The 15,519-nt window shown below is 40.5% G+C and overlaps 1 protein-coding gene across 1 annotated transcript; it reads right to left on the bottom strand.

Annotated features, from left to right (window-relative positions):
* Window positions 1–11: 11 nt before the first annotated feature.
* On the bottom strand, window positions 12–3,960 carry LOC133735517 (multiple C2 domain and transmembrane region protein 10). The gene has a single exon (XM_062162921.1). It carries the CDS (start codon window positions 3,354–3,356, stop codon window positions 291–293), a length of 3,066 nt encoding a protein of 1,021 aa, XP_062018905.1. The 5' UTR covers window positions 3,357–3,960; the 3' UTR covers window positions 12–290.
* Window positions 3,961–15,519: the final 11,559 nt, after the last annotated feature.

Below are 15,519 nucleotides of genomic sequence, written 5' to 3'. Positions count from 1 at the left end.
ATGGGAGGAATCAGCAGTTTTTTTATAAAACAAAGGATAACACTTTCTCACATTAACCCGAACCACCATTGCCTAATAAACTACTACCTAAATCTGAATTAAATACCTAGTGAACAGCCTACATAGTACATACCAAGCAGCTAAACAACTAAACAGGAAGACAATATCCTACATGCCAAGCACAAAAGGCCTTCCCACTATGTCCAGAAGTTCTAGTTGAACTGCTAAATTAGATAGTCATAAAAAGCTCTAAATATCTAAGATGATGGTCAAGCAGATAATTCAACAGTCTACAACAAGCTATCAGCCCTAGTTGGCAACCTCCTGAAGAAGCTCAAAGGCTGAGAAGGCAGCTTGCTCCTGAATCTCGGCGGCCTGAGTGCATACAATCCCACCAAAACCACCACCACTCTAATCGGCACAGCATAGAACACAACAGCAGCAATCAAGCAGAAGATCACAAACAAGAATGTTGCCCTTGGGTCTCTCCAGCTTAGCAATGCTTGGAACCTCTCACCTTGTGTAGCCACATCACCAACAACAGTTTGAATCCTCCCAGCCACACTCCTAAGCCGGTCATACCTCATCCTAACAATCTCTGCACTCCGACTCGTTGGGAACGAATCAAACTCCTCATCCAACTCATCAGCATAAACACTCTCAGCATGGGATAGATTAGTGTCCATGAAACATGGGTGGCGAGGGCGGGACTTAAACCGCCACATTCCCACAAATGCCATATGCAGCAAGATCATTGGGACTATGAGCTCCGGAAATGCAACTAGCAAAAGGAAAGTTGCAACGAACAAGGCAGAGCAGATTGGCTTCTGCCAACTGCGCATCAACTCCACAAATCTTCCAAAAGCAACAGGCCCTGATAGAACATTCACTAGCCTGAAGAAGTTGGCTTTGCTCCTTCTCATGCTCCACATATGCGAGTCATGGTCAAGCATGTACTCCACCACCTCTCTCCCCAACGGTGGCTCTGTCCTGCTAAGCCTCGACACCACCACATTCATAGCCTGGTATCTCAGAGTTTCCAGTTGATTCACAGTCAAAGGCTGCACAAAATGCATCTTGGGAAGCAGTGGCATAGTGTACATGTTCAACATGTTACCCATATTGGCACAAGAAAACCTGACCGCCAAATGAAGCTCACCCATTTTCTTGACACCAGAAGGGTGCAGCATCAAGAGCGGATATGAGTGAGTGTAGACTCGGTCAGACTCAAGTGTGGACAATCGAATCCTAACCTTCCCAATCCGGGAATCACGGACTCCAGCATTGTTGGCCGTGTTCTTATCAATCCGAGAATTATCAAACACCCCAATGGTAACAACAGTGCAAGGATCAAACACCTCCCACGTGTACTGCTCGTTCCACTTAGGCGACAAGCTATCAACAACAGTTCGAGTTCGAACCCATTTCTGTCCATACTTTGCAACACAATAAGCATCACTAGACCCTCCTTTCCCTTCTTTGATCTTCATCGGCATAAGCCCAGTGGCTCCCAAAATACCCATTTCAAGCACACCAATGTGAGGCTTCCAAAGCCTCTTATCAGTCGGCTTAAGATCACTGCTATACATTGTAGCCTCATCAAGGACGTGATAACCTCCATCAAGTGAAACCCTCAAATGAATTCTAGACCCAAACCTTGTCAACACTTTGGACTCCCCAGCTGCATTGGTGAAACGGTTGCCGTTGTCAAGGTTGAACCACCTCGAAACGACAGGCTTATCATCCGTTCGCCTTTCAATTGCTGCCACCGGAATAACCACTCTCCCTGCCACCTCGTCACGTCCCGGCCCAACCCTATCCTCAACACAGACCAGCAAGTAGTCCTCAATCGGCTCAGCCACCACAAACATCATCTCCTCATTCCACAAAGGATTCGAGAGGCTCCTCACACTGCTAGGCTGCGCAATCCTAGTCCTCAAGACCTGATTCCCCACCTGGATTTTCGCCGAAAGCTCAGGAAACCTCATCATTGCAGACCCTTTCTCCCCTGGAACAATGTCTTGAGCTTCAATCACAGTAACCCTCAGGTACCAAAGCCTTGGTGTCAAGTAAACCTTGGACTTAATCGAACCAAGCCCATCAAAATTCACATTTGCAGCCTTGGAATGCCAAGCTTCAGCAAATGCCTCATCAGCCTGAGTCCCAAACCAAATCGAAATCATCACCTCCCCCGATTTCGACTTGTCTCCCTTCTTATCCTCCATTCTATACCACTGCGGCGCCAACTGACTATCCGGCGGCACCCTCCTCGGAACCTCATTCAAATCAAACCACACCCTTCCCAAGAAGTCATCTTTGTTCCCCTCCTTCACAAAAACCTCCACCACTGAAGACTGTATGCAATCTTTAGAAAAAGCAAACGCCTGACCCCACTCCACATTGTTCAAACTCACCCTCTTTGTTATCCCTTTGTAATTTCCCAACTTCACTTCAGCCACAACCTCCCCTCCACCAAAAACAGAGAAGTCTCTAGCTTTCACCAGTTTCACATACAAATATTGCATTTGCTCAACAAGGTCATAAGTAGAGCTGCTTTTATCCTTTTTCAAAGACTCACCGCCGAGCTGAGGCCGCGTCTCCTTCAGCGAAAACTCCGTCAACACATTTCCGTAAACACCACCTCCGCCACCGCCTCCTCCGCCGGTTGCTCCGCCGCCGCCGGAGATTGCAGAAACAGGGCCTGTATTGATCAGAATCGGCTTCATCATCACTCCTTGGTTGTTCTCCACAGGCTTTGAGTGATTATTGTTGCTCTGACCCTGCTGCGTTGGCTTTGCTTCTTGTATCAACTGGTTCTGTGACACCATAACCGAGTTTTGGCCCTGAAGTTTCTTGCTTTTCTTCGAAAACCCAGAGGAAGAAGCAGAGTTGGAAACAGAGGAACCCACTATTCCATTAGCCCCAACTTCCTTGACCTCTTCTCTCGTCGAAAGGTAAAGCTTCAAGCTAATCTCGCCTCTGATATGAGAAAAGAGGCTTCTTTTGTCGAGAGTATAAAGCTGAGGAATCTCCTCTCCTTCTTTGGCAATATTGGACCCTGAAACTCTGACTTTACCCAGAAAATTTCTGCTGTTGCCGGACCTCCGCTCGTTGAAAATGTTGACCTCTATGGCTCTATAGGGAAGATCAGCCACGTCCTTGACACTAAAGACTAGCTTCTCGTTCCAGACCGGGTTCAGGTCCTTGTACTTGACCTGGGTTCGGAGCCTCTGGTTTTCAAATTCAATTTCGACGAATGGGGAAGACGAGCCTTCGCCGTCTTTGGGCATGAGGTTGTGGGCCGCCACCACCTCCACCACAAGGCATTCTTTGCCGGTGCTGTTGCTCACAGTCATGGATGGGTTTTGGTAAAAGAAGAAGAGGAAGAAGGAGGAGGAAACAGAGAAAATGAAAGATGAAGCAGAGAACAGAGGAATAAAATAAAAAAAACAGAGGAAGCAAACAATGAATGAAGCAGAGCAGAGAGATGGGTAGAGAGTGGTGTATAGGGAACACAATGTGACAAATTCGGAGGCTCAATAAAGCCAGAAAACCACTGTGCAAATCAGAAGAGCGTGCAGCTCAGAGATAGAGAGATAAATAAAGAGCCAGAGAGAGAGAGTGCTCTGTTTCGGAGAGAGTACAGAGGAGGAGCTCACTCTCTCTGAGTTGGAAGAAGGAAAAGACAGTCAAACAGTCCCACTCTTTGACTCAACGCGTGAAGTCCACGGACCAATGGACATCCGAGAAGAGTGTTCGACCGATTGGATATAGCGGGACCCATGGTTGTTTAAAGGTTAACCCACCTTGTTAAACGCGATTTCCATTTCTAATGGACTTTGAATCAACTGGGGGGAGATAAACGGACTTGTTCTCGGGTCGGGCACAACCAAGACCAGAATAAAGGTTTGTGCTCGTTGTAATTACTGTAATTTAATAACACTTCACCTCCTAAACGCCTGGTTGGTGTAATCTTTATTCTCATTTATGTGCTTGGGAGCCTGCAAAATAGTAATGAGACAAAATGTAATTACTTAAAGTTTTAGAAAGAAGTAGATTGTCACTAAATTGTGGCATGTTGTTTGAAATAATCAGGTTACAGATTCAAATTTCACAGATATTATTAGATAAAATTAGAAGTGAGATGGTGATAAATATCGTGGTTTAAAAAAGTGAAAATTCTTCTATGCACCGATAGTGTAAGTGTCTCAATACTTATAAAATGATTTCAGCCGTTAATATTCATATTCAACATCTTTTTTAATAAATAAAAGTATATTTAATGCAATCTAGCCCGTTGTTTATTGATTCTAAATTCTCCAAAAAAAAAAAACAGAAAGTGGAACCCAATTTTGTGAGCTGAAAATTTGAATTCCAAAACGGGTCGGGTTGGCCACAGCCACACGCGACGGAGTGGAGTGGAGTGAGTCATCTTTTTTTTTTTTTTTGGTCAAAGAGTGAGTCATCAGATAGCAGCGAAATTTGTGTCAGAAAAGCTGAGCTAAGGTAGCAACCTGCAAGGCGACAATATTATTCTAATAATAAATAGTGTGTCTCGAAGTCCGAGGTTTCTGAACTAGAACTTTTGTCCTTTCGCTTTCATCCAAAACATTTTTATTTTTATCTTTTCAGTTTTTTTAGAATTTAATTTATGTTTGGTCGTCCGTCGCGCGAGGCGTGGATATTCTCAAACGTACTACTGTTTTGTATTTCAATTCCTTGGTCTGGTCTGGGTCAGTAAAGAAATTAAAGCGAAGCCAAAAATGGGATTTGGTTCCTCAGCTGGGTTTAGGGTTTAACGTCGTTAATCTGAATGGTTAGAGGCTCAGCATGACACGTGGCGCGCATGCATTGCAGAAATGCCTTGATTTGATTGGATTTTGGAGTATGATGACACTTGACTAGGAGCTACGATTGGAAGATTTGGTTTTTGTCTTCTTTCGTGGACGGTTATAAATCCGTTATGGTAAATCTGTACTGAAAGCTAAGCATCATTGCAAGCTTCATTTGTCCCCTAGAGAAAAGGAAGGGCTTCTCTTGGGTTGTCACGGGGTTGAAGGCTGAAGGTGATTCTCTTTTTTTTTTCTTTTTTCTTTGATGATAACTGAAGGTGATGCACTCTTGAGAGATTCTATTCATATTTGGACCTCCTACAATATTTTTACCACTATATTTCCAGTTCTACCCGTATTGATTTCTCTGTACACCTCTTTTCCTACCTCCACTATAATATATTAGTCTTTCTCCACACATGCACTGCATGTGCAAGTATTTTTTTTTTCTTGAAAATAAAAAAGAAAACAGTTATTGTAGAGAATAGATAATAGAAGAGAAAAGTGGGTTGTGGGTTATATTTTTATTTATTTTTTTAATAAAAATATATTTTGTAAATGTCATAACTGTCCTTATGATTTAATTAATTCTCAAAGTTTATTAATTTTTTAGGGTCATTTCTGTCAAAATTTTGGATTTTGGCTAACAAACCCTCTTCTCTTAATAATAGTATAGATATACCATCAACGTCTTCACCCGAAGAAATTTTTCTCCCCAAAACAATTGATAGTTTCTTTAATAAGAAACTAAAATCTCTTGGAAACTGAAATTTTCTAGTAAGGGATTTTTCTAGTTCATAAACATGGATAGTTTCTTTGTTTGGGGAATTAAGATTTCTGGGTTGCGGAATAAGTTTTGTGCAATTTCTTTGATGTTCATACATAATCAGGTCCATCTCAGGGCCATGAACTTGTAACTATTATGATTAAAACCAGTCTCGAAGTATGATTTGAAGATAACAAATTGATTGGAAAATGTAATTGAGAGTGCCAATTCGTACTTTAGCAAGATTGTTAATAATAAAAAAAAAAGTTTCAAGATTGCTGTATTCCTCATACTGTGATTGTAATCCCATATAGATGTTTATGTCAAACAGTAAACCCAGAAAGATGTTTACGTCAAGTATCGTGTCCATGTCAACATGAGAATGCTCATATCAAAACCAATCTGATAAGGTAGTCAACTTGAACAATGAAACTATCACTGTTTATGAACTTGAAACATAGAATTCTAGTAATAGAAAATCCTTAAAAACTGTACTTTGTCTGTATGAGTGAGAGAGAGAGATGACTACAACTGGAGATATTATTATTTTTTAGCTTAATTGTATCAAGGGTAAAATAGGATTATGAAATGTTCAAAAATTGCAAAAGGTCTGACTAGTGATTTTGGAGGTATGAATAGAATCCCTCTTCTCTCAATCCATAGGGCGGGTAATATAAAAATGGTCTTTCTAAATGCACCCACCAAATATCTAAATACACCCAGCACTTAAAATATTGTCCTATAACTTCCAACTTTACCCTTGCTTTGATTTACAAACCCAGCAACAATATCCAAGAGACGTAGAAGACAATGGGCTACTTACTGCTTCATTGAGTTCAATACTCCTCTGGAAGCCGAACTTGCCAGGGAGAAGACTCATGGATACAAGTTGGACAGATCACACATTTTTGCTGTCTCACTTAATGATTTGCTTTTTCATTCTTTTCATTTTTTGTTTGTTTGCACGTGCTCAGCATACCTCATGATTTTGGATTTGGGAAGCAGCTCTTGCATTTGCATCTCTTTGATTTTATATCTCATAGATATTTTCCATCTGTACCTTGATTTTATAAGAACTTCACACAATACTTTCAGCAATCAATATGAATGGACTGATGTAAACTTTGTTGCATCTCTTTGGCAGCTTGCTGTGACTCTTACAGAAACAACATGGAGGAGAATACGAGCTTGGTTTTTGTTGCTTTCGTTGAAAACTTTTCTTTACTGTTGTACAAAGAGACACAAATTTGGAGCTCTTCACAGCATCTTGCGTTTTTTTTGCTGGGTTTTTAGCTGGGTGTATTTTATTTAAGGGTAAATTTGGAAAATTTAATATAATATTCTAGGGCTGGGTATGTTAAGATATTTGCTGGATACATTTAGAAACACTCTATTAGGCCTGGGCACGGTCCCAGCCCGGCATGGGTTTTACAGGAACCGGGACCGAGCCCGAAATTTTCGGGTCTTGACATGTTTTCCATTTTCAGGGATCGGGAAAGCCCGGACCGTTAATAAACCGGCCGGTCCTTCGGGCTTTCCGGGCTTTTCGGTAGCCAGAGAGAGGAAGCAAGGACTAGAAGCTCCAAATCGAATAAGAGGCCGATTAAGGTGGTTCATATATCAAACATTCAAACCCGATGAGCGCCTCCGAATTTAGAACCTTGGTTTAGCAATTCACCGGCCAAGATGCCGACTTCAGCACACCTCACAAACTTTCGGCTGCTTTTGAAATCATCCACCTAGAACTATACAAAAACTTCAATCTTTCACTAATCCAATCCAGAAGCCATTGAATCTATGAGAAATAGTTTCAATTAATCATATGATTATGAGGCCATGAGTTGCAGAAGAGGGAAAGGAAGAAGCAGAAGAAAGAGAAGTCGCCTCACCGCCATCAGTCGCGGTTCCTCCACCAGTAGCCGATCCGCCATTAGTCGCCGCACCGCCCTCAGTCGCCCCACTGCCCTCAGTGGATGGATTCGCCGGCACGATCTCATTCCCAGAAGTGGTCATTTCGAACAAGCAATGGATTTAACAGGCTGATGAAAGTTATACACGAACTGATTGAAGCTTGATTGGGCGTAATAGGCTGGGATTGGAAATCTGAAATTTGGGGTTTTAGGGTTCGAAGAACAGAGAGGCAGAGAGCTGAGGTCGTGCTAAACGAGTGGTGGATAAGGGTTTTCCAAAACGAGTCGTCTAGGTAAGTAGGATCAGATAAAAAAAAAAGTCTAGGTAAGTAGGGTTCGGTGATCACCTGTGGTCAATTTCACACTATACTTAAATAACTAGCCTATCACAGAGGGACATATGACACTATGGGTTATGCGGGCTGTTATTCGGGCTTTTACGCTGCTGAGATATCTGGCCCGGGACCGGCCCGTTTTATTCATAAACGGTCCGGGCCTCAAATTTTCATGTTTTTTTTTTTCAAAGCCCGGCCCGAACCCGGTGGTCCGGGCCAATCCGGGCCGGGTTTTCGGGTTTCCTGTTCAAAACGCCCAGCCCTACACTCTATAAAAAAACTATAGACATTTTTTTAACCGAAATTTATGGTTATTCTTCATACGTCTAAAATATCACATTCGGTTACGTATTCACGTATATAGATTAACCAACGAATTTGTCACGAATATATATGATTGTAGTTGTATTTGGTTGTCTAATTTCTTCACGATATACTTGCCTTATAGAAACTGAAAATTCAGTTATAGATAGTTCTCTAGATGCATGAATACCATATATAGTTTCGTTTTACTAAAATTCAATTTTTTTGATTACATAGTTAGCATGGTCAACGGGTCAACCTAGCTCCATAGATATTTTCCATCTGTGGCTATCTTAGAGCATCTCCAACCATTTAGCTATAAGTCATTTTGACTTTGGCTTTTTGGTAGAGGGATCTCCAACCATGGTCTTGCTTTAGCTATTTTGACTCTTGAGCCATAACTGGAGTCAAAATTACTCAAGTTTGTATAACGAAAGCCAAATTTCTTTGGCTGAAAAAATGGTGGGCCCTACTGCATGTGCTACATATTGTAGTTAATTAATTCTCGAAAATGATTAATTTATTAAATGACTTTGGCTTTTGACTAAAGATGGTTGGAGATGCAAAAATTGAATGAATAGTGATGAGAGTCATATTTTGCATATGACTTTGGCTTTTGACTAAATGGTTGGAGATGCTCTTAATTTCTCCACTCCTCAAACGAATGTTGAAGATGAAGTATAGTGTCAGATGCAGAGGTCACTGCCCTGCACAATTTAGGGTTATCTCCTCTCGTTGGACCCACCATAATCCCAGAGAGAATGAGAGAGATGGGTTTCTTGTCGCTTATATATGCAAGCAATTAATGCGAAACAACAGACAAAACTTTGGGTAATAGAGGGCAGCAAAAGAAACAATGGAAAGTCCAACCAAATGGTCCATCTCTCAAAAATTTCTGATGGCAGAAAGCCATAAAAGGAACGAAGAAAGCACAGCTGTGTATGCACATAAGGTATGCGAGTGCAAAAACGAATAGTAGTCTTTTTCTGCATTTTGAATTGGGTTAACCTAAAACGTACCCACTACCCACTACCCAGTACTGGAATACTGGAAATATATGAATATATGATATGTCATTACCCTAGCTTTTGAATCTATCTAAAATCCCTTTTTCCTTTTTTACACCAAAACCCCTTTTTCCTGTTTCGTGCAGAGAGAGAGAGAGAGAGACAGAGAGAGATAGAGAAGTGTGATCTGGTGAGTGGTGACGATTCGAAAATGTGAATTATTTATCAGTCGCATTCTCCAACTCCGGCAACAAATAACAGAGAGAAATATATAATACTGAGCAGTGCACGGTTGTCCATGCATTGCAGCAATGGTGGAGGGAAAAAGACTCTGTCTTGGGGCCCTGGTTACCTGTCGGAGGGACCTTCCCACAAATTTTAGGTATGGGGACGTCCATAATCCATATTCTATAGAACTTTTTTTTGAGTTTCTTTTTATGAACTTTTTTATGAGTATTTTTTATTATTATTATCATTTTCAATATTTTTAGATCTGATACCAATGCCAAATTTTTGAATTAATAGTAATTTCATTTATAAAACTTATGTCAATAATGTCATTACATATCCACCCGCTGTCTCACAATGGACAGAACAAAGTTTCATGGTGAAACCACAGTGATATATATATATATATATATATATATATATATATATATATATATACCGTTCATATCCAGAGCGAGGCCTCGCTTTGAAATTAAAATGCGAGGTTGGAGTTTAGGATCACTTTTCGGTCGCATATCCACATCTCGACCGTTCAGTTTTTAGGTACTAATATATAGATCATCTCTGCAAAATTTCAGCCAAATTGATGATATTTAAGGTATCTAACTCGCTTAAACCAATGGACGAACTAAATCTGTCAAACCTGAACCGTACTAGTTTTACGGCAGATATCAATGCCTTAACAACTATCAATTTAGCTGAAATTTTGCAGGGATAATCTATACATTAATACCTAAAAACTGAACGGTCGAGATGTAGATATGCGACCGAAAAGTGATCTTAAACTACAACCTCGCACTTTAATGGCCTCGCTCTGAATAATATATATATATATATATATATACAGGCCTTCTCCACTGCGGACGTCCGCAGTTTTTCATTGGTGTGGATTTCCAGTTTTGACCCACTTTCCGATCATATTTTCACATCTTAACCGTTCAGTTTTTAGGTCCTAATGTATAGATCACCTCTGCAAAATTTCAGCCAAATTGGTGATCGTTAAGGCATCCAAAACTGCAATTTACAACAATGTACACGAACGGTTCCGGTTCGGCAGATTCGGTCCGTTCGTGTAAATTGCAGTTTTGGATGCCTTAACGATCACCAATTTGGCTGAAATTTTGTTGAGATGATCTATACATTAGGACCTAAAAACTGAACGGCTAAGATGTGAAAATGTGATCGGAAAGTGGGGAAAAAATGGAAATCCGCACCTTTTTTCTTAGGTGCGGATATCCGCACCTGAGAATGATTATATATATATATATATATATATATATATATATATATATATATATATATATATCCTATCCAGAGCGGAGCTCCGCTTTGAAAATTAACCTGTGAAGTTCGAGTTTTGGGCCACTTTTCGGTCGCATATCCACATCTCGACCGTTCAGTTTTTAGGTACTAGTGTATAGATCGTCTCTGCAAATTTTCAGCCAAAATGATGATCGTTAAGGCATTGATAACTGCCTTAAAGCTAGTACGGTTCAGGTTGACAGATTCAGTCCGTCCATTGGTTTAAGCGAGTTAGATACCTTAACGATAATCAATTTGGCTGAAAATTTGCAGAGATGATCTATACACTAGTACCTAAAAACTGAACGGTCGAGATGTAGATATGTGACCAAAAAGTGGCCCAAAACTCGAACTTCACACGTTAATTTCAAAGCGGAGCTCCGCTCTGGATTGGATATGTATATATATAATAGACCAATTATATTCTAACTTATCGCTCACTTAAAAGCGAGCCTATAAGCTATGGAAAAAACATAGCGAATAGATAAGAAAAATTACATTCGTTAGGGCTCATTAAGTAACCTAACCTAACAAGCAATCAAGCATAGGGCCCTGAAAAAAAAAATATATATATATTATTATTATAGAGGCCACAACCAAATAGCCCACAGTTAGCCCTAGCCCGAGCCTAGCAGCAAGCAACCCAATCCAACCCCTGTCGCACTGTGCCAAGCCGCCAATAGTCTAACATAGCAGCCCCGCCGCCGCTACGAGGAACACCACCACCATCAACACCCGACGCGGTCAACCAGAGCTCTCAGCGAAATCGAACAAGAGAAGACCCGACCCACCAGGATCGATCTTCATCACACCAAGTCACCACCAAACAAACTCCGCTGCCTACGCCTCCATCAAAGCCATCACCTGTGCGTTGCCCCTCGACCTGCCATGTCGCCGTCGATCCCACATGCCACAGCGTCCAACAGAGTAAGATCCGGCAGCGATGCCGTCAAACTCCAAGCAAAGAGACAAACTGAGAACAACTATCAGCAAGTCTTTTCGGTCCAGCAGCAGCCCTGACATCACGCGACAAGGCCGACATAGATGCCAGGCCACCACCGGACGAGCGTCGTTCGAGTACGCCGGAAGACGCGCTAGGGTTTTGGAAGAAAATTTTGAAGAAAGATTAGAACTTGATACCAATGCCAAATAGAATAGATTGAAGTTGATAAAATAAAAAATACAAACAAAAGGGGTTGGGTCTTTCTATTTTTGTTATGTTACATTCTTACATGTAGTAAAATACATAGAATGGTTTAAAAACTCAATCCCTCTCTGCTTAATAAAAAAAAATGTAATAAATTTTCTTTTTCTATTATATTGATTAAATTGATCAAGTTCGAAGAAAGTAATTTTCATTTTCAAACTTGAATGACCTCAGTACTTAATTGATTAAAATATACAAAATACTTTCTAAAATCCTTCTCTTTTTTTTTTGCCCCTCCTTTTTTATTTTACATTAAAAAAGGGTGGGATACCAAAGCATTTCCTACAAATAGCTTTTATTGTGATGGAAGAGAATCAATTAGTTCTAAAAAAATTTAATGATAGACTGGTATCAATCCTCCAAACATATGCTAGACTAGTACCAATCTTTGCCTGCAAGAAAGAGTTGTTAGAAATCTATCAAGCTCATTACTAAAAATGACAGGACCCGCCCCTGGATTTCACCCTGAAATTCGAAGTGGCCCTGCGGGGTCCACCTTAGAAGAAATTCTTTCAAAAATTTGACAGAACTTCCCCTAAAATGGACTACCCAAAACCTGGAGAAATGAAATTTACACTTCTAAATCACTCATCCTTATTCTCCTGGAGCCACCTGCTCCTCAAATCACAACTCCAATTTCACAAATATCAGTCTCAACCCAAAAACAATATTAATCTCACAGGTTATCAGAGCAATACTAATCCACTAGGTAACAAAGAAAATAGAAATAGAATGAGTACGCGGAAGCAATGCTGTTGTCTATGCCTCGACTCCATGTACGCCCGACCTCAACTAATTTCGCCTGCAAACTGGGCATTTGAAACCGAAGGGCCCAGGGGAAAAGTATATGAAAACGTTAGCGTGAGTGGACAAAAATAAATAATTGAAAAGAAAAAGGATTCTATACTTTCCCACATTTATTTCTTTAAAAACTCGATGCATGCAACAATGGTAAAACATTTATCTTTAAAATCAGGAAACTGGAAACTGTAAATCAAATCCGCTGAGTGTCGTATCATCGGACTAGACCCCGCTAGCCCATAAATAATATAAAAGTAGGGGAAGAAGATAGCCATACGAATGAGCCTCCCAGGCTCGGGTGATAGCTTCCCAGGCTAAAGTACTCCCATATACTCTCGTTATATACCCACACGCCACTAAGTGTAGCGATTAGGATACTGGGCTTCAACATTACTGTCACAAAGACAGTAACCAGCGCCACAAAGGCGGACGGGCTTCGGTGATCCCATCACCTCGCCACAAAGGCGGAAGATCAATGCTAGCAATGATAATAGTCACCCAAAGTCTGGCAAAATAAAATCCGAAAACCACATAAATCCATAAAGCTTCCCCAACTCTCGCAAATGAATTTCCAACGACGTGTCCCACACGCCAAGAGTATCTCAAATCAATAGCAAAAAATGCGAGAAATATTAATAAATCATAATCTCCATAATTCGAAACAAAACCAATTCCAAAATCATCATCAAGGCATTCCCAATGCCAAATCCGAAAGTCGATAAATAAATAAGAAATATCAATAAATCAACGGCGTGTCCCACACGCAAAAATATTCTCGGGTCAATGATTAATAAGCAAGGAAGTTCAATAATGAACTAATATTCCACTTTAAAATAAATACCATGGAAAATACTTTGTTGAAAAACAACATAAATCATAATTTCGAATCCGAGCATAACAAAATTAATATCCGAAAATCACAACCGGAATAATTCATAATCACTTCATGAAACTCATCAATGAAAGTAAATCCACGAGATAAACCGAAATCAAATTCCGAAATCAATTCATATGCTCGAAAAGTAATATGTTAATTAAATAAAGCATTAATTCAAGAAAATAAACGCATGCATCATTATTTAAAACAAAAGTCCACTCATAGTACCATTTAGGCGATCATGCGTACGAGTTCCTTCGTCGAGCAATAGCTCGGTACAACGCCATGTACATAAATATAATTCGTGAATAACTATTGTAATTAAATACAATTCTCAAAATCGAATCCTCATAAATCATCTCTCCAATTCTTTTCGGATTCAACCCACAACATACCCATAACACCAATTCCTCGATTTACATATTCCACAACGAAAACAAGGGAAGTCTGACGGCCGGATTTCCCACAATTCAATCACAAACTCCAAACTTCGGAAAATCACAACCAATTCCAAACTCCTCCAAAATTCACCAAACTTCACATACAAGCTCTTCAACATTTATAGGATTTAATTGGGCTAAAACAGGAATTAAAAACAAACCCTACACGCCTCCACGCGCCACCCACAGTAGCGGTGCGTAGGGCCCACGCGCCGGTGACCAGCACCTCCGATGGCCACCAAATTTTGGCAGCACCACCTACTCAACAGACCCAACACTTTTCACAACTACAAGAAATTCCAATTTTACCTTTAAGTGCTCGAGATTGGCCGATGAAGAAAACCCAGAAATTTTCCAAGAACCCTAGGATCGGGTTTTGATCGATTCTCCCTCTACACTGCAAATCGTGGATCAAGGCTAGGGGCAAAATGATCATTGGCAAAAACCGCACCTTCGACGGTGGTTTTGGTGGCCGGATACGGCCGGAAATCGACGAAACCTCCGTTCGGCTACAGTAAACTTTGCGGCTCAATTCTGAGCTCCTCCGGCCGAGCCACCGCAAAACACCACCGCAGGCATGACAAGGAGGAGGAGGCGAGCCTGCCGGTGCTCGGATTCCGTCGTGGGGTGGCCGGAAACGGAAGAATTCGCCGATGGAAGAAAACAGGCAGAAGGGGAAGGAAAGTCGGGGAAGAAGAGAGAGAAAATTCGGTAGATTTCCGAAAATGGAAATCTACCACAGTAACTCAGCTATTTATAGAAAGTTACCGTGAACAGTAACCATGAACAATAACTTTAATCTTTCGCATACGAACTCCGATTTTTACGAACCAAGTATGCACGCGCTCGGTTTAATGTCCTCTACGACTTCCATGAAGAAAGTTTCCTCAAATTTTGACCCGAACGAAAAGTCAACTTTTAGGGCCACTAAAAGTACTTAAACGACAGTAAAAGTGAAAGTAAAGGTCGTTTACCGTCCAAATGACTAGTAAACGGGTAAATTGAGATACGGGACGTAACAAATTTTTTTACCATTAGCACCTTTTTTTAGCCACCACAAATCATCGGTCCAGAAATGAATAGTATTACACTGATATAAAATATTGGTGGGTTTTTTTTTTCTATCATTGGCCATCAGTGTGTATTGTATTCAGTACATGCAAAGTATTACTTCTTTAATCCCTATGACACTGTTAGTGGTGTCAAAATGGAATAGTATTGCTTAGGGGTCATCAATAATCAATGGACTCGGGCTGGGCAAAGTCACAACATATGTTTTCTTATTTTTTGACCAAGCTTTTTCATAAAATTAAGGCTCAGGCCCGCCCATAGGCACAGGGCATTACAGACTTTTTGGGTGGGCAGGGCCGAGCTCATTATATTTATATGTAATGTCATTCTTTTAAAAAAAAAAAATACAAAAAGATATAAAAAAAATTATGATATATTTTAATGATTGAACAAGATAAAATATATTGCCCAAAAAAAAAGAAAAAAGAACAAGATAAAAT

Source organism: Rosa rugosa, chromosome 3 (genome assembly GCF_958449725.1).
Source record: "Rosa rugosa chromosome 3, drRosRugo1.1, whole genome shotgun sequence".
Classification (NCBI taxonomy): Eukaryota; Viridiplantae; Streptophyta; class Magnoliopsida; order Rosales; family Rosaceae; genus Rosa; species Rosa rugosa.
This window is presented reverse-complemented; position numbering and strand designations above follow the sequence as displayed.

Excerpts from the sequence above, each read along its gene's own strand:
- LOC133735517 (XM_062162921.1), bottom strand. The coding sequence starts at position 3,356 with ATGACTGTGAGCAACAGCACCGGCAAAGAATGCCTTGTGGTGGAGGTG.